The sequence below is a fragment of the Pseudorasbora parva genome, chromosome 11 (genome assembly GCF_024679245.1).
Source record: "Pseudorasbora parva isolate DD20220531a chromosome 11, ASM2467924v1, whole genome shotgun sequence".
Lineage (NCBI taxonomy): Eukaryota > Metazoa > Chordata > Actinopteri > Cypriniformes > Gobionidae > Pseudorasbora > Pseudorasbora parva.
The window spans coordinates 25,319,277-25,345,423 of NC_090182.1; the positions used below are offsets into that span (position 1 = coordinate 25,319,277).

The 26,147-nt window shown below is 35.7% G+C and overlaps 2 protein-coding genes across 3 annotated transcripts; both read right to left on the minus strand.

Annotated features, from left to right (window-relative positions):
- Positions 1 to 5,064: 5,064 nt before the first annotated feature.
- Positions 5,065 to 19,403, minus strand: lonrf4 (LON peptidase N-terminal domain and ring finger 4). 2 transcript variants are annotated; one of them, XM_067457516.1, is made up of 13 exons: positions 19,089 to 19,403; positions 18,553 to 18,882; positions 15,755 to 15,873; positions 14,136 to 14,258; positions 13,836 to 14,006; positions 13,494 to 13,623; positions 11,119 to 11,194; positions 10,306 to 10,420; positions 9,861 to 9,982; positions 9,451 to 9,609; positions 8,909 to 9,071; positions 6,461 to 6,610; positions 5,065 to 6,362 (listed from the first exon to the last, which is right to left on the minus strand). In XM_067457516.1, the coding sequence occupies exons 2-13, from the start codon at positions 18,863 to 18,865 to the stop codon at positions 6,213 to 6,215; spliced, it is 1,791 nt and encodes a 596-aa protein (XP_067313617.1). In that variant the 5' UTR covers positions 18,866 to 18,882; positions 19,089 to 19,403; the 3' UTR covers positions 5,065 to 6,212. The 2 variants fall into 2 exon arrangements, with proteins under 2 accessions (XP_067313617.1, XP_067313616.1); XM_067457515.1 differs by having other exon boundaries at positions 18,553 to 19,403.
- An 857-nt stretch (positions 19,404 to 20,260) lies between these two features.
- med7 (mediator complex subunit 7) lies at positions 20,261 to 21,641 on the minus strand. Its single transcript, XM_067456557.1, has 2 exons — positions 21,525 to 21,641; positions 20,261 to 21,191 (listed from the first exon to the last, which is right to left on the minus strand). Exon 2 carries the CDS (start codon positions 21,180 to 21,182, stop codon positions 20,454 to 20,456), a length of 729 nt encoding a protein of 242 aa, XP_067312658.1. The 5' UTR covers positions 21,183 to 21,191; positions 21,525 to 21,641; the 3' UTR covers positions 20,261 to 20,453.
- Positions 21,642 to 26,147: the final 4,506 nt, after the last annotated feature.

Sequence of the window (26,147 nt, forward strand, 5' to 3'; positions counted from 1 at the left end):
GTTTGTTACCAAACGCACCCTGAGACTAAAGTACTCAGACTCTGATATGTTTACCTTTACTCTTTTGCACACTGCATTTGAAGCTTTATCAGTGTATTGACACAGGCGGATTAGGTTAGTGTGAAACAAGGCTGCTTTATCAATCCAGGCTCTGCCACCCCTTAGACGCTTCATAATCCCTACAAAGAGAGCCAAGAGAGGGAGACAAACAGGCATATTTGGTATCGTCTCATGTATTCACCATTTATCTCTCTGAAGTATTTGCATTTGACACTGAGGCACGAAGGCTGTAAACAAACAAAATAGTCTGTGCGTGCAGTTGAAAACTTTATTTTCAATTAACTAGCTACTTAAAAGTTTTGTTTTGCCTCATACCTATAATGTGATGGTTTCCATGGCAACACAGGGTATTTGTTTGACAGGGGGTGACGTGCCTGCATCATCTCTTCAACACTCTCCATTCACTCTCAGTTTCATTGATTTCATCCCAAATGAATTGTGACCATTTTGACACTCCACCTAAACTCTACTCAGACACATCATGGGGATTTAATCAGTACAGATCTCCTATGCAGGATACCCAAAGGGATAGTTCACCCAAAAAAATGAAGATAGTATGGGGGATACTATGGAAGTCAGTGGGGCCCATAAACTAATGATGCACACAGATACATCATTTATAATGAAAACTGTATTATTACATTAAAGGATTGTACATTTCAAACACACACACACTGCACAAAGCAAGTTCTTTGTAATGACTTATTAACTACAAAAAAAAAAATGTCTGTCATCTTCACTCAAACAGCCAAAGGCATGCAGGGGAGTTGCAGCCAGGTGATGATGGATCAATTTAGCTTACCGTACTGCTCTCCTGCCTGTGTTTGTAATGGGCTTTGATGTTCACATTGAGCTACATCAGAAGGAGGTTCTCAGATGCTGAGCTCTGTGATTGTGCAGGAATGTCTCTTAAAAGTCATAACCTTAAAATTCCTTTCAACGTTTCAGCATTTATACTGTAGATGCGGTCAAGCAACATTTAGTGGGAAATCTGCGTGACCAACTTAAAGGAGCTATGTAAGAATTCTCATGTAGGCTATTAATTCGATTTTACTGCCAATGTGTGAACAGCTTGTAACAAAACGAGACTTTACCCCACTTCCTAGGTCATCTATTAAAGCATGTTGACTCATTTTTATGTGAATGACTTAATGTTCATGATAATGCCAAAACTACACTATAATGCCAATCTGTCATGCAAAGACAAGGAATTAGGCTAATTCAAACTAGTCTTACAGTCAGATGTATATTGTCTATAGTATCAAATGTAGGTTATTTTATAATCTACTTCATATACAGAAGATATTTTGGAGAATATGGATAACCAAACAGTTAAAGGTGCACTGTGGAACTTTTCCGTCTGCTAGAGGGCGCTTATTCAAAACAAAGGCGTAGTGTGATGATGCCAATTTTGAGCGCAGCATCTTGGGACATGTTGTCTTCACCACACAGCCGGTATGGGATAAATAGTGTGTCGCTACTTTTTGGAAAACAAACCACAAACAATAGTAAATGTGACCGCACCGGTTAATAAAATGCTTGTATTGAAATACGGTATATTGTATTCTATCCATGTTTGTTTATTTATTTATTTGTTTGTTTATTTTATTCTTATATAGCATTATTTAATATAACCGGAGTAGCCAAAGTTCTTCACAATCACAAACAACATAAACACATCAATACAATGTAGATAAAGCAAGATACAAAATACATAATACCACCTTCAAAAAAGACACAACCCCTTAATAACAGTTCTTGCGTAGCGTTTAACAGATGTGATTTTAACCTAATTTGAGAGTTTTTGAATGATCTAATGAAGATGGGGAGATCATTCCAAAGTTTTAGACCCACTTGTGATAAAGCTCTGTCACCTTTAATGTTTGTATTTTGTCCTAATAACACATAGAATATGGTATTTCTCCAATCTCCAGGACAAGGGGACTAAATTGTCCTAGATGTTAAGTTTTGTGAAGAAGGGACACTTTTAGTGGGCTTTTGAGCTTTGTTTATATACACTGAAAAAAGGTCTGTAAAAAAAGGGCACAATGTACTGTATAAATATGAAGTAATTTTCCGTATTGTTTTTTTTTTTATTATTATTATTTTTACAGGTGTTTTACCTGTATATTGAATTAGACATTGCATTAGTTTGTGTTTTAAGAGTTAACAGAAATTTCCGTAAAATTACTGGATAATGTACTGGCAAAAAAATTACCAGTACATTTTCCGTTTATTTATTTTTTTACAGTGTAGTGGTTTTATATTAGCATATCAGTGACTGTAAAATACATATTTTATATTTTTTGTTTTGCTATTTTGGATATGGTCAATGAGCTTCTTTTTTCGTCTTCTTTTTTTAATGCTGTTAATTACAGATATTACTACATGCAGTGCATTGGGGTCCAAATTAGGTCATTGTCACACGAGTGGTGATTTTAAAAAATCTATAGAATTGTGAATATTTGTTCATCATTTTATGCCTTTATTTGTTCAGCTCATCCAAAACTTGATTTGTGAATTTTTCATAAAGATTCTTAATTATTTCACACAAATATTAAAATTCTGTCATCATTTACTCACCCTCATATCGTTCAAAACCTGTATGACTTACTTTTTCAGCAGAATAGGCTATAAAGACAAGATATTTTGAAGAATGTTTTGGGAAACACTTTACAATAAGTTTTCATTTGTTAAAATTAGTTAACATGAATTAACAGTTAAATATATTCCAAGGCATGTATTACCGGTATTCTCTTTTATTATTTATTTATTTTAAAATCAAGAGTTCTACTATAGGTTAATACTATTTAATAAACCTAAATGAACATTTGAATTTTATTTATTAACATTAACAAAGATTAATTAACACTGTAACAAATTGGTTATGAGACTATTATTGACTTTATGGGGAAAATACTATAAAAGTCAGTGGGATCCATTAACTGTTTGGTTACCAACATTCTTCCAAATATCTTACTTTGTATTCAGCAGAAGAAATAAATTCATAGAAGTTTGGAACAACTTGAGGGTGAATAAATGATGACAGAATTACATTTTTGGGGTTTTCTGTCCCTTTAATTCATTAACTTACTGCCGTTAAAGAGAGGGATCTTGTCTTGATGTCAAGTGTTACCATGTTTTGTCCATATAAACAAAATAACATTAGACCCTATTGACCTTGATTGACAGACTTTTTAAAACCATAACAAAATATATGCTAGAACAGATTGGAAAGGGGGAAAACTAACATCTTTACTTTTTCAAAGAAAGAAATGGAACAAAGACGCCGATAGGTGCTAATACTATACAGACATGCTGGTGCCAATCATGTGATTGTATGTCGCCATCTAGTGGATGATCTTTTTAAAATAAATAAACAGGTTTGATTTTAATGTTCTATTACTATTATTATTTTATTTGCTATTGCAATTTCCAATGTCGAAAAAGCAATGACATTTTGATGAATGGTTCTAATATTACATTTATTGTATAATGCGTATCGTATAACACCTTACGAGTTATACAACAAATCTCTCAAAAGAAAAATCACTGATACAAGCCCCTAGTTTACACCAGGGATTACAAATTATAAAATACTCTGGCAAAGGCTGCTTTAATTCCAAACACATCAATATATGACAATGAAAGTATTAGTGACAAAAAAAGAAAGAAAGAAAACAGAAATATTACCCCATCAGAGTCCGATGATCATTTAAAAATAAACAAGCAATCATTTTTTCCCATTGACTGGAAAAAATTTGCTTCTCACGCAATTACTTTACAAAACAAAGGATATAATCTTGATTATTGAGTTTGGTTATATAGATTAGACAAATCAAATTCTTTTTTTTAGTTCTTGCTCCGACTGATTTGAGGGCAATATGAGCGACCTTCTCCTTGTTTTTGAGAATATTATTGAAGAATAAAGTCACTCCACGTGTGCACATGCACTACTATCCCAAAGCAACACCACGGATTCTGCCATTTTCATATACACTAAAATTTGACATTGTCAGACTTGTTTAGCACGTTACTGAGACATACAGAAGAAGCGACAGTTCTGAAAGCATTTGTAAGGGATTTTCAAGTCCTTAATCCTGAGGATGGAACATCAAGAGTGCATCTTAAACATGAAACAACACATCAGATGCAACAATCAGTAATATTTCTATTATTTAAATTACTAAAGCAAATTAAAATAAAATCCTATTCTGGTTTGAATCCCTTTTATAAATATGTCTCCCTGGACCACTGCGGTCTCACAAGAAACATAACTGAGGCATTTTTCAATCTCAGTTTAAGAACCTTTTTGTACCTAATAGAAGAGCCCTAAACATATTTCCTCCAAAATTTCCCAGATTTACATTTCTTCAAACAAAACACTGTTTCTATCTAACATCAGTATATCTTTAGACATACTTCATTCAAAACAGGGTCGAAAGCCAACAATCACCCACTAGTAACTGGTTTTCAATATGGCAGATTGACAGTAATCTTCAAAGCAATGCACAACAGATCAAATCTGAAACATGTAAAGAAAATAAATTAACAGTGCAGGTGGGTGCATTTTAACCCTTGTTGGACTTGTTCCAGCTATTAGGAGCTAGACACATATAAGAAATAAAACAATGGCACAATCAGAGCAGGGGGGGAAGTAAGTTAAGCCCATTGAAGTGCTGTAACATTGCCGTTTTAACATTCCTCGAAATGGCACTAAAACAGAAGTAAGAAAAAATAAGAAACAATAATCTCACGTTCCTCCTTAACCAAACATTTGAAACCAGATTAAGGCCCAACACAAGGCACAAGCACACGTAAATACTCCATTATGATTGACACAAAGAGGTTTGGAGAGCTGCACTGATCTAAAAATGGCTAAAACCTTCACAACACCTCCCACAATGGCCTTGGTGCCCATGACAAGCCTGAAACTGCTGTTTGGTTGAGAATATTGTAGGCCACCATTCAAAATTTTAGGGCTGGTAAGATTTGTATTGTTGTGTTGTATTATTGAATGTGTTTGATTTAAAATATAATAAAACAGAAATAATGTGAAATATCTTAATATATCTGTTTTTCTATTAATTATATTTCCAAATGTAATTTATTCATGTGATGGCAAAGCAGATTTTCAGCATCATTACTCATCTCTTCAGTGTCACTGTTCTGCTGTTCAAGAAATATGTATTCCTTTTTATAATAATAATAAAATGTGTTGAAAACAGTTGTCCTTTCAATCCTTTTTGTAGTTGTTGTTATTGGTTAATACTAGAACGTTCAAAAGAACAGCATTTTTTATGTTTTGTAAAATTATAAATGTCTTTAAATGTCACTTTTAATCAATTGTAAACATTATTGCTAAATAAAAGTATTTAATCATTTTAAAAACTGCTAGAATTCCTTTCTTTTCTCATTTCTACTGTTATGCCAGCAAGCTTGAAACAGATGTAGCATTACAACTAGCAGGTTTCATTCATGGGAAAAAGGAAATGTATTTCTCTGTCATTAGTACTGCAATATTAATGTGACCCCTCATCAGTTACTGAGGATAATATTATTTCTGATTCTACTAAAACGTACGGCCGGAATTGTGAGCTTTTGAGGCTGTAGTCATAAGCGTTTTATTCATGCATAATCAATGAGCTCCTATTCAGTCATCACACACATGGGCCAACTGTTTCCCACTCTCCCACAAATGTGAGCTACACACAAAAAAATCCTGGCCGGGGCCCAGTACTACTGGAAACATCTCAAATGTATCTCAACAATACTAGCTGCAACATTTGGCACCCACTCTGATGATGTTTAATGAAGCGAACAGCGTGAACCAATAAACAGCTGTTCTGTGTAGAAGGAGTCTAATTCTTTGGTGCTTGACTAAATAAGAATTAGTTCAATGACTAATTCAATAGTTGTTCAGCCACCAGAACAAGTCATCTTATTTCTAACCAACCCATATCATAGCTGTCCGATGTATAATCCATCCAAGCACAAGATCTTGAGTGGATTATGATCAGGAAAAAAAAAGTGACAAAGTTTTGGCTGAGAGCAAACAAATCTCTCTCAGATGAATCAAAATATACCGTTTTTCTTCCGTAGTGCATGCATGTGATGAGATCAGCGGTATGTGCATATAATGTGTCTCTGTCCTAGCTCTGAGAGAAGTATTCTAGAACAATGCGTAGATGACCCAGTCTGTCCTTTAGGGAAGTCAAAGACAGAACGGTGGTCTGATAGGCTGGATCTAACTGCAGCACTGACAGCAGCCACCAGCACCAGGCCGGTCCATTGACAGATGCCTGCAATGCACAAAAACACATTCATTCTAGTTAGGAAGTTACTATTAAAATTCAAGATCAGTGCTTTCGCTAAAACACAATGTTGTGTGTGCTCCGACCTGAATGTCGTCCTCTTTCTCGGGCATGATGCCGTACTGCCGGCTGATCTGCTCCTGAATGCGGCTGTTCAGACGGAGATACCACTCCCTCGCCTGCTGATACACGCTGTCATGGAGAAGCTGCAGTAATTCAAGCTCGCCGCCTTCGACCTAAACGCAAACAAGCAGAAGTTTTACTGTCATACTGATGATAATACAAATGCTTGTGAAATCATAATGTAGATGGCTTAGATATGAGTTTGAATTCGTTGACTAACAGGCAGATAATCACAATGTTTGCTGAATAAACATGCAATGAACACTAATTAACATAAAATATTTACTTGATATTAAATTTGCAGTGCTAACAAAAGGTTTCATATTTACTGCCATTATAAGTAATCTATCAGGCAAACAAGCTCAGGCTTGTGATAGTGGTAATAACTCTCCTCATGAATCTTTAATGCATGCTTTCCATTTAATGTTCAATCATGACACCTTTTTTACTAGGGGTGCTGTGGGAATCACAGGGCACCTCATTATACAATACATGGCTCATGATACAGCAATTCTGTGATAATTAATATATTGCTACACAATGTTCGTGGTATTTTGTTTGTCCCATCAATGGTATAAAAGCATAAGTGGTTCCAGATTTTGGACTTATACGTGGCTGGGGCATGTATTATTTTATTCACACTGCTGTCTGCCATCCTGTTAAAAAAAACTACTTTTCGTAGGCTAGTTAACTTAAGTTCACGCTTCCCTCATTGATGTGTTTAGCACCACCTTGAGAAGCCATGAATGAAGCAGGAATGCTGGGAGTAGGGAAATCTATTTAGAGTGCATTATTTTATTCATTCAAATATCGATATTTGTCGCCAGCATGTTGATTCTCATATCGCATGGATAAGGAAGTTAAGGTTTGATTAAACTAACTGAAATCACTATAGTTACTAAAAAGATTCGATTGAATTGTAGAATTTCAGATGCTTCAGGGATACGGCTCCATGAGCGCAATTTCATGCACATGTTTGTTGTATTATCTGGTGCTTATAAGGTTTAAGGGCCGTTTCCACAACAATGAGACTCGTTTTTAAAAATGACCAATGTAAACAACAAAAATGCAAATCTGTGAAAAAGGGTGACATCATGCGCAAGCATGTTACATGTTTACCCATGCGTATTCAAGTTTGTGGGTTGTTTCTTGACAAAGCGACATCTCTGACTGGCCTGGATTGCATAATACAGCCTTTATAGTCATTTTAGCACAATTTGTAGATTCGTGTGAACGGGGGTCATTGTGAAAATGTTGTCGTGTGTTTTTAATGCATCGTTATCGTGTTAACTAACCCTTAATTTCTGAATATTTGCCATACAGTCTTTGGGCCAGACTTACTAACAGCTTGTGTCAAACGCAAACCCTTCTTTAATTTGCGCGTCATCAATAGATCAACTTTCCACTCCCATCTGCACTAAATCTGTGCTTTAAAGGACTAGTACACCCAATTAATTACTCACCCACATGTCATTCTAAACCCGATTTTCATTCATCTTCGAATCACAAATTAAGATCTTTTTGGTGAAATCTGAGAGCTTTCTGTCCCTCCATACACTCTAAAAAATGCTGGGTTAAAAACAACCCAAGTTGGGTAGAAAATGCACCGACCCAACAATTGGGTTGTTTTAACCCAATGGTTGAGTTGTTCTTACCCAGCAATTGGATTGTCTTAAGCAACATTTAACCCAACCACTGGGTTAAAACAACTCAACCACTGGGTTAAAACAACTCAACCATTGGGTTAAAACAACTCAATTGTTGGGTCGGTGCATTTTCAACCCAACTTGGGTTGTTTTGAACCCAGAATTTTTTAGAGTGTAGACAATTACACACCTACCAATTGGAAGCTTCAAAAAGTTCATAAAACGAATCCATATGAATTTGGTAATTTAGTCCACATTTTTAGAAGAGACTTGATCATGAACAGATTTCATTTAATTTATATTTTATTCACATATAAACATTGATAAGCGAACATAAACTGAAGCTCAACTGAACCTGCTTAATGTTCGAGAAATACCCTCTTGTGGAAGCTCAAACATGCTGCTTAACTCACTAGAACAAGCCTCTGTTTATCATATAAAGCGATCGTGTCTCTTTAAAAAAATTGGACTAAAATGCTCAATTCATTTGGATTAGTTTTACAATCTCTTTATAAACTTTTTGCGTTGAAGTGTTAATTGCGTAGCTACCAGTGGAGGGACAGAAAGCTCTCAGATTTTACCAGAAAGATCTTCATTTGTGTTCCGAAGATAAACGAAAGTCTTACGGGTTTGCATGAACATGAGGACGAGTAATTATTGGCAGAATTTGAATTTTACATTTTCATTAAAGACTTCTTCCAATGTGGCTTTTCTTGGAACCAGATCTGAAATTAAGAGTTATGGCAATATGTAACAACAACTGACCTTATGGTCCTCCAGGTACTCAATGTCAGCAGTGTGGTAGCCATCTCTCTGTCCTCTCCTGAGCACTCGGAAGCGACTTCCTCCCACTGTATCCACATAGGAGCGACCATCAGGAAGCAAATCCAGATCCAAAATATCCAACATGCAGCCATAATCTGCAAAGCTGTGACAGGGAATTTTGGTGTCAAAACAAGCAAAACAAAGAGAGAGTCAGAGTTGTGCTGCCTAATATTTTTGGGGAAACTGGTGCATTGTTTTAACAATTCTTTAAAGAATAGAAAAATCAAGAGAACAGCATTTAATTAAAATAGAAAGTTTTTACTGTCACTTTTAATCAATTGAATGCATCCTTGTTGAATAAAATAATGTATTCCTTACAAATAATAATCTCACTGACCCCAAACTTTTGAACGGTAGTGTGTATAATGTATATAAGTTGAGAATTGAAGGCCTAAATTAAGTTTCTTAAACTCAGTAAGAGTGTAGAAGCTAGCATGACCTTAAATGACAGATGCTAGCTGCATAAAATTGAATTTGTATACCCTTTGCCATGCTCATAGCTGCACATGCCAAACTTTTTGGTGCCTGTCTCCATACATCTGCGCATCATCAGGCGGTAGCGAGGCTCAAAGATGTGCAGAGGGCAAGGGATGCCAGGGTACGCAACCGTGCACACAAAGATCGGGATGTCCTTGGTCAAACTGGAGATAAAGTGTGGTCAATTAATAAAGAATTCTGCTTTTGCATAACTTCACACAATACCAAATGTTTCTTTCTGGACTGTTAAAACCTCTCCGATGAAAGGTTAAATGACTTCTAAATACCATTTTATACATTTTGCAGATAATGGAGCTCTTCCAGATTCCAGGAAATTCCCTTAATAGAAACTAATTTGCACTATATAGGCAGGAGCACAGTTTTTTGTTATCATTGAGAGGGGCACTCCACTCACTTTGAGAGCTCTGCCATCTCTGCCTCGTGCACCTGTTTCCTCTCTGCCAACTGCTGGGGGAAGAGGCGGGACATAACCTCCTGCAGCAGCACTGTGGGGTTGTACTTCCTGTTCTTAAAATACTGGGAATAGGAAGTAATGCGGTGAGATTTGAACTCTAATATGGTTTGTTCTGTTGAATTTGTTCATTTCGTTTTCTTTGGTAATTTACTTTATGAAAACACAATGTGATAGACTTGAATTAGAAGAATCGGTCTACTGGGTCTGATTTAAGACGTTATTCTGAAAGGTGAAAAACTAAACATTTAATTGTAAAATAAAGTTACATAAACTAAAATAATACAATGTATGTGTGAGATATAAAGTTAGAATTTTAAATATATATAATTATATATGTTTCTACATGCTTCTAAATACATGTAATTATTGTAACAGTGTGTAGTACCTCCTGCAGTGGTTGTTTGCAGAGTGGACAGCGTAGATTGTGATCCAGACTTCTCTCAATGCAGTTCTTACAGAAAGTGTGTCCACAGGGTGTTGTCACCGGCTCATAGAATAACCTTTAATTCATTGATCATGACAATTGGCCACAGATTAAGAGGAGGAAAGTTAACAAACCATTAAGATGTGGGAATGCACAACTTTTGGAATACTACATTTTTAAATGTATGTAGTATTCCAATTTTTTAATTTTTAATGTAAATGGATTAATAAACATACTAAATTATGTGTTTTTTTATTTAAAAATGGAGAATGTTTCCTGTGATGGGTAAGTTTAGGGGCAGGGGCAGTGTGGGGGGATAGAATGTAGTTTGTACAGTGCTAAATCCATTACGCCTATGGAAAGTCCCCACAATTCACAAAACTGTGTGTGCATGTGTGCGTGCGTGCGTGCATGCGTGTGCGTGCGTGCGTGTGCGTGCGTGTGCGTGTGCGTGCGTGCGTGTGCGTGCGTGTGCGTGCGTGTGCGTGCGTGCGTTCATGTTTTTCTATCCAGGTGTGAGGACTTCAACCTGAATGCACACATACTCATGGGGACTCGTGTCACATTGTGGACCTAAACTGAGGACCCCATAAGGATAAATGGAAAATATAAAAATGCAGAAAGTGTTGTGTGATGCGTAGGTTGTGTAAGGGTATATAATTTATATTGTGTATAGCAAGTGCCTCCTGTAATCTAACATTTAAATACTATATCAAAGTAAATGCAAGTGACACAAGGCCAGTGAAAAAGAACACACTATAAATCCCCACTGACCTGATGCAGAGAGGGCACTCAAAATCAGTCACTGTCAGAACGCCGAGGCAAGATTCTCTGTCCACACTGCAAACACCTAAAGACACAAACCAATCATTCTGATTTGCTGTCTAATCATGTCTAAACAAAGATTTGTTTGCAAACTGCTTATGAAGTTAAAAAAAAGAAAAAAGAAAAGGATTTATATGAATAATAATTATATTTAATAATACTATAAATGTATAACTCATTATGTTTGCATGTCACTAAAGAATTTCCAAAACCCAAATTAATCTTGAATATCAAAACGAATATCATATGTTTAATATGACAATTTACTAATACATATTATCAGATTGTTGTATAGTTAACCTATAATAAATCACTAAAGGATTATTCTGTACTGGAGGAGTGTTATACTGTATATATAGCTTGGCTAATGTGCTATGTTATAAATATAATTAAGTGTCAAACCAGTCTCACACAATTTGCGGAAACGAACACCTACATACATTATTATGTATTCTTTACTTAAAGGGTTAGTTCACCCGAAAATAAAAATTATTTAATTTATTACTCACCCTCATGTCGTTGGACATCCGTAAGACCTTCGTTCATCTTCGGAACACAAATGAAGATATTTTTGTTGAAAGCTGATGGCTGAGAAAGGCTCCAGAAAGGCCTCCATTGGCATTCAGTACATTCCCACTCACAAGACCCATAAAAGGCACTAAAAACATCGATACAAAGTCCATCTCACTACAGTGGCTGTACAATAATTTTACGAAGCGACGAGAATAGTTTTTGTGCGCAAAAAAAAAAAAAATAATAATAATAATGACTTTATCTGCCAAGTTATTGTCTTCCTTGTAGGTCTCGGACGTGAACTCGCGCTATAGCGGCGCTCCTCCTCTTCTGGGTCATGTATCTGAACGGCAGATCTGCATCATAATATCCGCATGCGTCGAGTTCACATCAATAACTTGGTAGATAAAGTCGTTATTTTGATTTTTGTGCGCACAATGGGCCTCATTCATGAAACTTTCGTAAATATATGAGCAATTTCGGAGTAATTTGCGCATAAAATGGACCTTTACAAAAACTCTCCTCCAGATTCACAAACGCTTCGTATACCACGGGTTCGATAGGTAAATGTGTGTATATTAGTGAATTCCAAACATGCGTAAATAGGATGCGCGTGCACGCTCATTCATAATTAGCATAATCCCCACCCATGAGCTACAACTTGCATAAATGTTGAAGAGACTAATTGGCCATATGGCGAGCAATAAATATTAAATTATCGTGTGTCCAACAAAGCATGTTTTAAACAGCTAAACACCTGGTGCTCTTCTGAAAACGGCCGACCTTGCAAGGGCAGCTTAAGTATAATTTTTATATATATATTTTTTATATATATTTATATATTATTTTTATATATATATTTTTCCAGCTGAGATACTTTGATACAGAATATCCATGGCAGTAATGTGTTACTACTAGTATCTCATTTTAAAGAATATGTGTATAGGTGTACAAGTGGGATGATTGGTCAGCGTAGTTTTTGACCCGCCCCTCCTCCACTGTGATTGGACGGCCTGGTAAAAAATGACAGTGACGAGCGCTGCCTATTGTCCAATGTTAAACAGTACAAACAAAACAAAACAAAAAAGACAGGCAGGCAAATCAATTCTTGAAATATTATTATGGTAGGCCTGCCCTACATAGTGCATCAAAATGCAATGTCATCAGTTTGCCTAAATTAGAACACAGAACTTTCAAATGTTTTACGCACCATTTATTCGTGGTAGGGAGCAAGTGTAAATTTCTTTTGTACCAACTAACATTTTGAAAATACGAACATTTTCGTGAATCCGAAAATTTACATCAGAGCGGATTTACGAACGATTTACACACAAATTCGTTCTGCTTGTGTTTCATGAATGAGGCCCATTAACTATTGTACAGCCAATGTAGTGAGATGGACTTTGTAACAATGTTTTTAGTGCCTTTAATGGGTCTTGTGAGTGGGAATGTACTGAATGCCAATGGAGGCCTATCTGAAGCCTTTCTCAGCCATCAGCTTTCAACAAAAATATCTTCATTTGTGTTCCGAAGATGAACGAAGGTCTTACGGGTGTCCAACGACATGAGGGTGAGTAATAAATGAAATAATTTTCATTTTTGGGTGAACTAACCCTTTAATGCTTAAAAAGTGAATAAGTGACAATTAATTAAAATCGTATGAAGCAAAGCAAATAAACTTCCTTTTTTTCAGCATTATTATTAAATTATACATAATACAAAAACAATGTTTTAATAATTTCTAGATGCTGTTTATATATATGTGAATGCATTGCATTTGTTTTCATGAGCAGTAAGTTAGATATCTTCACCTCTGTTCTGTTTCTCCTCTCTATTCATCATCAGCTCCTCATCATCCTCAGCAGTGGGGAGGAAGGACACGGCCTGACACAGGCTCAGGCAGCACTCGCCGCTGGTGCCGTGCTTCACTTTAGTTGCATTCTTGGACAGAACAGGAAAGACCATGAGAGTGAGCATATAGCTCACATCACATATAACTCATTTATTTTTATTGCCATATCAGCATTAAAATCTATTTTCATGAGGAAAAAAAATATCTTTAAGAAAACATTACAATAACAACTATATCAGATCTTTCAGTTTGACATTAGTTGCTCACATTACCAGCATTAAGAGCCGTGCGCACACCTCACCTGCCCGGCATCACTTTGACCTTCAGCATTATTGAGGGTGTATTGCTGACTATCTGTGCACGAGGGGCTTACAGAGCTGGTGATAGGACAGGGATCTTGCAAGTACTCAGACACAACATGCAGAATACGTGGAACTTCTTCTGGTACAGGCATGCCCTCTGCTTCCAAGATCTGCATCAAATAAAACATTCAATCATGTTTTTAATGCTTCATTTGCCCAGAATGTTTTGGTTCTGAATCGTTTGGTTCTGACTCTCTCCAGAAAAGTGAATTGTTCATCAAACTTTCTGAAAGACCCACCTTCTTAATCTGGTTTTTCGCAGGGGCAAAGTCAGGCTGCTGCTTCAGGCAGCGGTAGAACTGGATGAGGGCTTCGGTTTTTCTGCCCATTTCAAGAAGAACATTCCCTTTACGAAAGAACCCCTAAAAACACAGAATTTAAATACAAATTTAGCACAAATAATCCTATTCAACACTGCAAAAAATGCTTTTCTTACTTGGTATTTTTTTCTTGTTTCTAGTCCAAACATCTAAAAATTCTTAAAACAAGAAGTATTTACTAGACAGGCAAAAGTAATTGCCTTGTTTTGGGGAAAATAACTCAAAATTAAGAGAGTTTTTGCTTAAAATAAGCTAAATATTCTGTCAATGGAGTAAGCAAAATAATCTTAATTCAAACAGAATTCTTTTTATTTTGTTTACCCCATTGGCAGATTATTTTGCTTATTTTAAGCAAAAACTCTTTTAATTTTGAATTATTTTTCCCAAAACAAGACAATAATTTGTACTTGTCTAGTCTATAAATGTTCTTATCTCCCCTGTTTTACATAATAATTATAATCAAACCATAGTTGCATAATATGTACATTACATTTTTAAAATTTATTTTTGCATTTATTTGATCCAAGAATACTGTAAAAACAGTAACATTTTGAAATAGTATTACAATTTAAAATAAATAACCATTTTCTATTTTAATATATTTTAAAATGAAATTATTCCTGTGATGGTAATTTTCAGCAGCATTACTGCAGTTTTCAGTGTCACATGATCCTTCATGAAAACAGTTGTGCTGCTTAATATCAATTACATTTTTTGGAAACCATTATATTTTTAATCAATTTTTTTTTTTTTTTTTAACTACATTTATTTGAAATATAATTATTTTGTAATGTTATAAATGTATTTACTGTGACTTTTGATCAATGTAATGCATTTTTGCTGAATAAAAGTAGTATATCAATTTTAAAAAGTAATATCAATTATGAACTTAATTAGTAATATATTAAATGTTAGTATAGTTAAAATATGCTGCAAGATCGTGGGGACAGAATTACACAAATTTATGAAAATAGGGTGATTAGGAAGATGTTACCACCCATTGTGTACTGAATTTTATCTGCTTTCTTCAGGCCGGGGATTTAAACTCTCTTTGTGCAAATCACATAGATATAATAATTCCTTTATACCTGCTGCAATCATATTTTGAAATGATTTATAATAAATGTGTGTTATTTGATGTGTGTTGTGTTGCTGTATGTGTATGTATACTGCTGTCTACACAAAGAATTGCCTTCAAGGACAATAATGAAGTTAAGTTCACTTTGAAAGGTAGTGTATGCCAGTATATTGCTGGGGTAATAATGCCAAATTCAACAATGTGCTCTGTCCATACCAACAGAGATGATAACTATGAAACTGTCAGTCGTTTCCATAATACCACACCATGAGACTGCACAGACATTTTAGAGATCTTTTATAGAGTGAGTATGCCAAATAATAAATATGTATAATAAATTGATACAGATTTTCAGAATGCAGAATTCACCTGTCAACACCATCCCTAAACAGTAGTCAAACAAAACTCTTGTCCCTAGAAAACATAAATAACGAGTACAATCAGCAAAGATGGTCCTCACCTCAGTCCAGTTGGGTCGCACACAGCACAGGTCATCCAGGTCACGGAGGGCATCAGAAAAGCGACGGAGACCCATGCAGGCCTCAGCCCGCCACACTTTCAGACTCACGTCATCAGGAGCTGTAGAAGCATGAAAAGATAGACAGTGATCCTCAGTCTCATTTTCACACATAGATTTGAGGCTTTTAACTGTTTAGAGTGTTTTAAATGTGCATAAACCTAAAAAAAAAAAAAAATTAAAGCTAGTCTAGAAATCTAGACGCACCCTAGAGGTAGCATCTCTAATCTGCCGCGAGTGTCAACTCTCAATACACGTCTGAGCTGTAAAAACCAAACCTTTGGTCAGGCCAAAAAAAACCTCTGGTCAAAAAACCTCTGGTCAGGCCAATCACATCGTGTCTAGAGTCGGTGGGCGGGGCTTAACATAATGATGGCTGAGTTGCGCTTGTATGCGACTAGTAAACACAGAAACTGGTGAACGGCGGTGTTTCGAATCAGCTTTGACCACGAATCTGGAAGACTTGTAGTTAAGCTTTTCTCTGAGAAAAGAACAAAGAACGGCACTGAAGTCATTCTTAAAAAGGGTAGATGTGTTCGGAGTTTAGCCGACCGGATACGGTGAATTTTTAATCTATCAACAAGCTCCGGTTCACGTTGCTCTGGTTGGTTTTAGCGCTGTCCAATTGCTTGCAGAGGGAGTTTGAAAGACAACCGTTTATCCCGCCCCTCGGATTGAGCCCTGTCTATGGTGAGTTTCCAGACCAAACATCTTGAAGTGGTTCTGGCTTGTCAGGCTACTGAACAGCAGCACTCTGAATAAACTTTCCTCCCACCTTCAGGGAAAATTGTGTTTTAGTGCATATCTAACATCTGTACCACTTGGATGGCATGAGGACTGATAGCGCAATAAAAAAAAAATAAGGAAAAGAAACTTTCTAATGCATAAAGAATGGAATTCACCTGCTACAAGATAAACAATAGAAGGGGTGGATTTGCATTAGAGATTAATCAAATTCAATTACAAAGGAATCAGTGATCGGAAATCCATTGCATAAAGAGGGACAGAAATGCTTACTTATACATGTGCACACAGACCGATAAAATAACCTGATACAATACAAAACAAACCAGATTATGTCACAGGATCCCTGGTTACACAAGAGAGAAAGTATATTTGGGGCAGAACGCTGAACATACAGGAAACTGCCTCTAATTGGATTCAAAGAGTTGAAACGAGCTCGCTTTTGCCTCAGAGGGTTTATGTTACTGAAAGATAATTATACGTAAAATGATACGTATGCTTCACTAAAAGATACTGTTGCTGTTAATAGTATTGCTATATCTATAAGAGAAGCGCTTTACAATATTATCAAACTGCACTATAGCTCATTATGTTGAGATACATACACCGGAGTCTCCACAAATACATTCATGCATCTTATAATGTCTCCTTTGTGTATTGTGTACCTAGGGGAACTTGTTATTTCACCAATGTGTTCCCTAGAGATGCTTTTGTGGCCTTATTTAACCTTGTTAGTGACATCAGCCACTCAACATGTTTTAACCCACTTTCACTGGAACTCATTAACCCTTTAGGAGACCTGAGCTTATGAAATCACTGTAGCTTGCAACAAGCACGGCTCTCCGCTTACAAGTGTGTGAGTAGGAGGATCACAAAAGACAATATCTAACAGTCTTCAACTAGCCCACGCTGTGTTAAAATGCTGCAATCTAGGGCAAATATTTCTAGAAACAAAAGATTTCAAACTCCTGCTGCCTATGGCTTTCATTTTCTTAGCATACCTGTGTTTATAGGCTGATCTGATTCTAAACATGCATTTAGTACATTAATTACATCTCTGTGATGCACTTTCCACAGTGATAACCAGAACTGACATGATTCATACACTATTTTCAGTTCTTTGTACATTTATACTCATTTAATTAAAATCATTATATGTCTAGAGGTTTTTAATTGCATTGAAGGAATTTCTTTTTCATTAGTGAATATGAGGTTCACAAACTCGTTGGCCTACTTCAGCAGAATGAGGTGTGCTGTCATTGTATAAATGTCCTATAAAAAGTGCCGGCTATTATTATAAGTTACAAATATTCTGTACAGCAATAAAAGGAAATGTTAATATTTGCTTTAATTTGTTGTATAAAATCTAGTTAGATTCCTAGACTGCACAACCTACCTCACCGAGCACTTATTAGGCACTCTATGCGCCAAAATTGCAATTATTGAGTGATTGTTTTTTTAACTATACATGAAATAAAAATATTAGAACAAAATCATTAACATAATGAATTATATCATATGAACAACCAATAATTAACTCTAATAAAAGTATCCTGCAACAGTAACAGTTTTGGTTTATTTTGAGCCACATTGCGTTTGGGTAAGTGAATCAAATTAATTCAGTAACCTAACACCAAAGTGTGTTGGTTTACATGATTATATGACCAGTTTATATGATTCTTTCGGTATTCTGATTCTTTGTTTTGATTCACATAAAAGAGTCGACTCTTAATGATTCGTTCGAATACACTAGTCTCGCTGTATGTTTCTCTGTATGTTTTCAACGCAAGCACCCTAAAGCAGCTAAACATAATAAAAACTTCCAGTTGCTGTATTTATTTAAATATAACCAGTGTTTAATACAACAACAAAAAAACGAATCGAGCATCTGCATGTTCAGTTGTCAAACCAAAACGGCCACTAAACGTTCCCTGTTACACAATAAATATCATGTTGCATAAGGTAATTTGCCTCGTAAACAGAGTTTGCAACCTTACCCATCTCGATCCCTTCATCTGCAATACGCAGCGCTTCAGTAAACTCGCTCGTTTTCAGCTTCTCCTGAATGTGACACTTCATCTTAGTCTCTTCTGGGCAACATTTCTCAATGACGCTGAAGAGTAACACATTGTTTTTGATGTTTTTCGCATCTCTCTGTTTTAATCGTTCTTTGCACGTGGGGCATCGTGAGGGCAGGAAAGCCCCCATACATCTCCTGCAGAACGAGTGACCGCAGCTCATGGTCACGGGCTCACACATTAGGAACAGACAGATCGGACACTCCAGCAGATCCATACTGGACTCTTTCATCCAGTGACAGCGTCCTCCTGAAAGTTGAACAGCTTAAGTTACAGAGCTCGATTCTTGAGCATGAACTGTGGCATGATTAAAAAGTTATAAGATACGGGTAGTTTAGCAGCTCTGTCCTATCTCATTTCGTGACCACTGCTTTTATAATCTTCCAAAGGCCAGTTTCTACGAAATTGAGCCAGGTGTGCCAAGAGCATGCTTTAGGATTCCCTCTCCAACTTACGTTTATATATGACAATATATTAATATGTATGATTATCCGTTGTCAATCATATCTCAGTCTTTGTTGTGAGAGTAACGTTTTCCCTTGTTGTGAACGATGAATTGGTTCACTCCGCTTCAGACCGATCAGTGTGGCTTTGCTGACTCCTCCGAACTCCATCAACGCTGCGCAAAGACCAAATAAAAAGCGACCGACTGATCTCTATTTTCCTGTTTTTGTGTTCGCTAGACCAACATCTTTCTCTTGCGTTTAGCCCGCATTATACTGGTTTCTCGTCTTCTGACACCATTACATTACATAAATAAAAAAAACACGTGACGCTTGGCGGTGCTTCCCATTGGCTCCCCCGCTCCGCGTTCCACCCTGTTGTGAAACAGCGAACGCCGCGTTTCATAACAGGGAATCTCGCGCACTAATTCAATGACAGACGCCTATAAAGCAAATTGTGCCGCTATGGACATATTTGTGCACAATGATTGTGCTTTGATAACTGCTTCATTGCTTTTCTTTTGTGTATTTCAGCATTTGCCGCACGTAGAAAGAGGTTTTGCTTTAGATATTAGAATAGTTCCTGCATTCTAACCCCCAGTCAGATAAAATTATAAACCCCGAATAACAGTGTGTTGATATTTGTTAAACTTGTGTCTCGCAAACATTACATTTGCAAACCCTGTCTTACTACGATATATAAATATATTTGTTTACTTGCAGTGTTTTTGTATTTACAGACTGTTGAGTAAAAACTTGAATATACTAGACTAAAACATGGAAAATTGCATATTAGGAGGACACTGCAAATACAGAGGCATTGTAATTACCAACAAAGAACACAAATTTCCATTTGGTTAAAATATGCAGCACTCATTAGACTAAAGTGCACTTACACAAGATTGCATAAGTGCAGTAAAGGTTGTATAAGTTTGGATTTCCCCAATCAATCAGGATCATATTATGTGACTGAGAATAGCTAAATCACATAACATCACGACAAACATTTTCTGGCTGCAGAGCAGGTTATTACTCAGCAGTTTGCCATGCTTTTTTTCTTTCCTTTATCATTATCACTCCATAATATACATGTCTACTTCCATTTTTTTATGAAATCTGGCTTAAACTACTGTTTGTAATTTGTTTTATTAATGTGAAAACAACACAAAAAGCAGTGAGCAATGTGAAAAAGAAAAGACCAGTAGATGTTTATTATTTTACACATACAGTTCTATTTCAATGACAGTGTGAGCTGACCACCGTGTTAAATAGTAAAAGTTTTTGTATGTGTTTGTGGTCTGTGGAGTCTTTGTAACAAAGTTGAAGAACTTGCATTTCCTGAATAACAATAAACACACATTACATTCTTTCAACAGCTCAAGTCATCTCATCAATAATACTGCACATTGCAGCATCTTTGTCCCACACTTTGTCCTTCTTACAAGGCACATTCTTGTCCGTTTGTGCAACCATGCAACTAACACCTGTCACATCGACATCCATAGGCTCGGTTTTCAGTCTCGCGGCTCCAGCTGACCCTGCGCCACCAGCCTCTCCCACACTGGAACTGTTAGGTTGCGGCAAATCGTCTGGAAGCGAAGCAAGACACCCCTGGATCATCTCCACCACCCGCTCCAGATGCTTTTGGAAACGCTCAGCCGTCTCCAGCCTCTGTCTCTTCTGAACCTCCATCATGACCCGAAGCGTCTCCCTGGCCTGGTGAGGACGGTACTCGTTGATGAGGTGATGCATGTGGACAAACAGGAGTTTCAAGTCCTCCATCTTCTCCTCTCGCTTAATGCTGCCTGGACTTTTGATGAGGATATCCAGGAGGTCCAGAAAGTTGACTAGGATGGACATATTTAGTTTCTTCAGTTCTCTTTTATGGTCAAACTGCATAGGGTGGAGGCGCTCGATGCCCTGGCTCTCTAATGGTCGGATAATGATGTCATCACATTGGAAATGATTGCCAAACATCATGTAACTGTCTCGAATAGGAGGAGGGGGTTTGGGGGCCAGTCCCTTTCGCACGTTTTCATCCGTGTACTCCTTGATGTACTGCATTGGAGGCGGTGGAAGAGCACTGACCTGCTGTGGCTCCCCCATTTTGTAAATCTAGTCATGAAAAGGGATAAAACAATCAAATATATTTATTAAAGTATTAGACTAGTAGCAATATTTAATATTGTTGTTAATATTTATTAAAACTCTGGCAATCTACAAACAAACAATCATTATTATAAACAAACTATAGTTCCTAGATATATTAATGTCAAAAAACAAACATATCGGACGGCGTCCGATATGCAGTAAAAGGAACCATACACATTTTATCAACAACACTTAGAAACAGCTAATAGCTTAGCTAAATGCTACAGTTTGCGAATAAATGATATAAAGAATCGCAAAGCAGGACTCATTACTGAAGTAATCAACAAAAATACATACCGAAACTCCTGGCTTTATTATAAAAAAATAGTCTCGGCTACATAAACATAAGCAAAGCGATCAAGACCTCTTGCATGTCGCGATTTTCGATTCCTTCATGTCTAAACATAAATGGATTACATTGGTTCACAGTCCTCTAGCAACGAGGTATTTCATTGGCTAAAAGCAGAATTAGGGCGTGATCAAAAGCGAATTCAGTGACTGGGGGCGCGACTCAAACAGATCCTTCTTCTAATGGATGATGGATGACACTCAAAAACAAATGTGCCACAACCCGAGGTGGACCCTTTTGAAAATTCTTAACATTTATAAAAATATATATATATATATTTAACCCTAGGCTATATATATATATATATATATATATATATATATATATATATATATATATATATATATATATATATATATATATATATATATATATATATATATATATATATATATATATATATATATATATATATATATTATAGACAAATAACACATTTAATGCAGACATAAATGGGTTTTTATTTTTATTTTACATTTTAGTAAGTTTTAAGGGAAATGTACCAATATTGAAACTTTGGGTAGCAGGATTTCAGTGATTTCATTCACTGTCTGAACAAATGTAGAACATCTAGGGTTCATTTGGAGGGTGTGTAGGCTTAAGAAATGGTCATGAATACATCAAAATGTATAAAATAAAATAAAAACTAAATACTGTGTAGAAAAATGTATTTAAATACAAATAGGCCTACCGTATTTTGTATTTTGAAAATACACAACACTGTCAGAAAAAAAAGGTACAATGCTATCACTGGGGCGGTAGCCTAAGGTACAAAACCGAAAGGGTACTACTATGTACCTTTAAGGTACTAATTTGCATTCTTAAATTACTGATATGTGCCTTTTGAGGTACTAATATGTACCATTTAGGGGTGATTAAAGTACAAAGATGTACCTTTTCACTTTTGTACCTTAGGGTACCGCCCCAGTGACAGCACTGTACCTTTTTTCTGACAGTGAAGAAATTGGCCATCCAAAGAAGTTACAAGAACGATCTGTTCACACTAAGAATGATTTAACTTAGGGTGTACTCACACAGTGATCTTATTTGTGTTTTGATTGTTGTGATTGCTTCAGGGGGCACACAGAAAAATGCCTGTAGTGGCAAGTACAGAAAAATGCCTGTAGTGGCAAGTACAGAAAAATGCCTGTAGTGGCAAGCATGCTCTTTATCGTTCATTAATCCATGTTTATCTATTGTGTCTAGCATGACAATATCTCCAGCCCATAAAAATGTAAAATAAATAAATAAACACATGTGAAGACTGACTGGTTACTCCGATGTCCAGTGCTTTGTTCGCCTTGCTAGTGCTCTTTTTTCCTTCATGTTAACTAAAGGCAAATTAGAATGGTCTTCCATTTTACTCTTAATCAACAAGTAAAATCAACCATTAAATTGCCACATCTTATTATGTCAAATGTATTTATCGTTGTACAAGTTTTATCGTTGGAAATTGGACATGAATGCCTGTCATATTTACTTGAAACAGAAGTAATTTTTTTTGTGTGGTTTTATTTTGGGGGGTGTACTAAACATGGCGGAGGGGAAAACAGTTGCTTCTGTGACAGGAAGACCTATGTTTTTTCCCCCACAAAACCAAGATCACCTTGTTTTAATGTTAAAGTTATTATTTACAACAGCAAAGCACTTGAATGCGACAAACTTGTTATCACGACTAATAATTGGAAGTAGGAAATGTCTGATAGCACATGAATGCAGCTTTATTCCTTATTTCCTTGCAGGAATCCAGATTTTTTTTTTTTTTTTTTTTTTTTTCAATTTCTTGTCAAAGAGTCTTACAGCTGCCGTTCACATGCATGAAAGCACCATGTCTGAACTTTAATACTGCCTAAAGGTTGATTGGCAAAAAGTAGGCTATTTTATGTCTTTTGAAAATACAAAAATATTAAGATTAAATGTATTTAAATACAAAATACATTTAAAAAAACAATTCAAAGGTATTTAAATACAAAATATTATTTAGTGTTTTAAAAATGCATTTTAATGTATTTGAAATTCTGCCAATCGCTGTATAGTTTTTTTTTAATAACAAATATTTTTACAAAATCGGATGAACTTAATGAAAACTTTGGCATTTACGTGATTTAGCCATGTTCATAGTCATATTCAGTTCCAAAGACAGTTCTTGTCCTCTGAGAAACAGAGGCGGACATTGCACTTGCTGCAAAGTGTGTTGGTGTAGCCTTTACCACAGTGTCTGCAGCGTTCTCTCTTTTGTTCATATCTTCTGACACAAACTTGCAGAAATACTCCAGTGGTGTATGAATGAAGATGGCATCATTAGTGATATCCTGACATGAAAAGTTAGTGTTGGGACTAATAAAATCCTTGATCAGCCACCATTACATACATCTTGAGTGATTTGATTTTGTAGGTTATTTTCCATAACTCAATGATACTTTTGCATTTAAAGAATTCAAACATTCCACAGAATTCACACAATGCAGTCTGGCTAGCTTATTGTGCCCTCTACTTGTCATTCTAATAGCATTTATATGTTTTGGCCAAGCAAAGCCAAGAAAAGCAAACATGATAACACAGATTCTTTGAAATATTGCTACACAAATGCTTTCAAAGTCTCAAAGAAATAATTTATTCCTTAATTCAACATGAGCTTATTTAATAAAAATTACAATTTGATTAAAACTCTAAAATTGTAACAAATAAGACCTTTAAACCTTATGAATAATCAACATCTATTAGTATTTCTTTAGCGCGAAACAGGTGACAAAATTCATCCATTGTGCAAGCACAGGCAAATCCTATAGTAAAATGTAAAATTACAACATTGATATTATAAGCTCAAAAATGTAAAATGATTAAAGCACTCAATACCTTAATATCTGCATAATCTAGACATATTACTAATCACATAGTGAATGGTTAGATTTAAATATGTCAAAGCTGATTTAACGTTGCTGGGAATATTGCTTCAGAAAATTATTATTATTATTATTATTATTATTATTATTATTATTATTATTATTATTATTATTATTATTATTATTTAATCAAACCTAAAACTATCAGCTATTCTTCTAGGAAATCCCCAAACATGAGTGTATGCCATTTTATGGATTTATTTAGTTATCAAACCTTTTATACAACACAATAATTATAAACAACAAAAAGACAACAATAAAGCAGAAAATGAAGAATAAACAGAAAATAGATTATAAAATAAATATCACTTTTAACAGGTGCTCATCTTCTTTTCAGAGCTTTGACATTTTAGGCGGTATTACAGTAACATTAAGTGGCATGGCATCATACACATCAAAGCCATTGGCACGTGGCGCATCTGCTTTTCAAATGTCATAAGCCAGTGCACTGTGCCACTAAACCTTGTGTCATGTGTCATAGGATCATGGCATGTGTAACTGAACATTTTATTTTGTGACACCTCCAATAATCAACAGGAATCAGTAGCAACACAAAACTGCACATTTGTGATATTTTTACCCTTTATAAAGGGCATTTCCCCCTAATATTATTAAATATGCTTTAGGTTTTATTTTATATTGTTAAATTCGATTTATAAATGTAATTAAAATAAGACACTATATGGCTGTTACCAATCTAATTAAATAATTTACACTGATACATTTTTACAACTGCATTTAATAATGTTATGAGATTTGTATTTTTGAATAGACAAATAAGAAATGTTGGAAAGTATGTTTAAATATGAAACTAAACCACCAGTAAGTGGCAGCAGGGGACCATCTAAATGAGTGAGTCATTGGGTCATTCATTCATTCATTCATTCATTCATTCATTCATTCATTCATTCATTCATTCATTCATTTAAATGATTCATTCAAACCGAATGAATCAAACGTTGAATCATTTAGCACGGTTGCTGTGTGAGATGCAATATGGTTCTACTATTTGGAATTTTGTTGATTGAAATCTTTGTTTGGAACGATTTTCACTGCTAAAATAGAAAGAAAAAAAACAGTCAATATTGCATCTATCAAAGACTTTTTTTAAAAAAAAGAAAGAAAGCTGTTACCAGCAGTAAATATGCTGGAATTTTCTTCACATAATCATAACAGTTTTAACCCACATGCAAAAGAAATTTAAAACAAATATTTGCATTTCATTTTGTACTTTGTTCTAGCCAGCTGTAAATGCATACAGTAATTAAGTTACATGACTGTTATTTTCACACTGATGCAGTTTCCTTTTTAATGTTTGTGGTGAGAAAAGGTTCAACCGCGCTGCTATACCTGTAATGTCAAGTTTATGTCTGTTCTCAAAATTATTAGCACTCATTTTGAACATTTTAAGGGTTCTTATCTTTCCACTGTCATGTTCCAGTGAATCCCTCCGTTTCATGCTCAGGCTTTTTGGGAATCCTCAACACGATCTCATGATAATGCGTATGGAGTGTGAAATCTCCTGGAATGGATATCATGAGTTTTGGCGTGCAAAATGCTACGCAGTTTTTCGCGTGCATATGATACGCATTTTATGGCGTGCATATGATATGCTCTTGGGTAGGATTAGGGTGGAGACGCACACTCGTACTATTTACACCCGATGAG

Bases quoted from the DNA above. Each gene is read 5' to 3' on its own strand.
- med7 (XM_067456557.1), bottom strand. From the start codon at position 21,182: ATGGGGGAGCCACAGCAGGTCAGTGCTCTTCCACCGCCTCCAATGCAG.
- lonrf4 (XM_067457516.1), bottom strand. From the start codon at position 18,865: ATGAAAGAGTCCAGTATGGATCTGCTGGAGTGTCCGATCTGTCTGTTC. The intron at 9,983-10,305 runs GTACTACACACT...TCCTATTCCCAG, and splicing joins GCAAACAACCACTGCAGGAG to TATTTTAAGAACAGGAAGTA. The intron at 6,611-8,908 runs GTCAGTTGTTGT...GTTTGCGTTTAG, and splicing joins AGTACCTGGAGGACCATAAG to GTCGAAGGCGGCGAGCTTGA.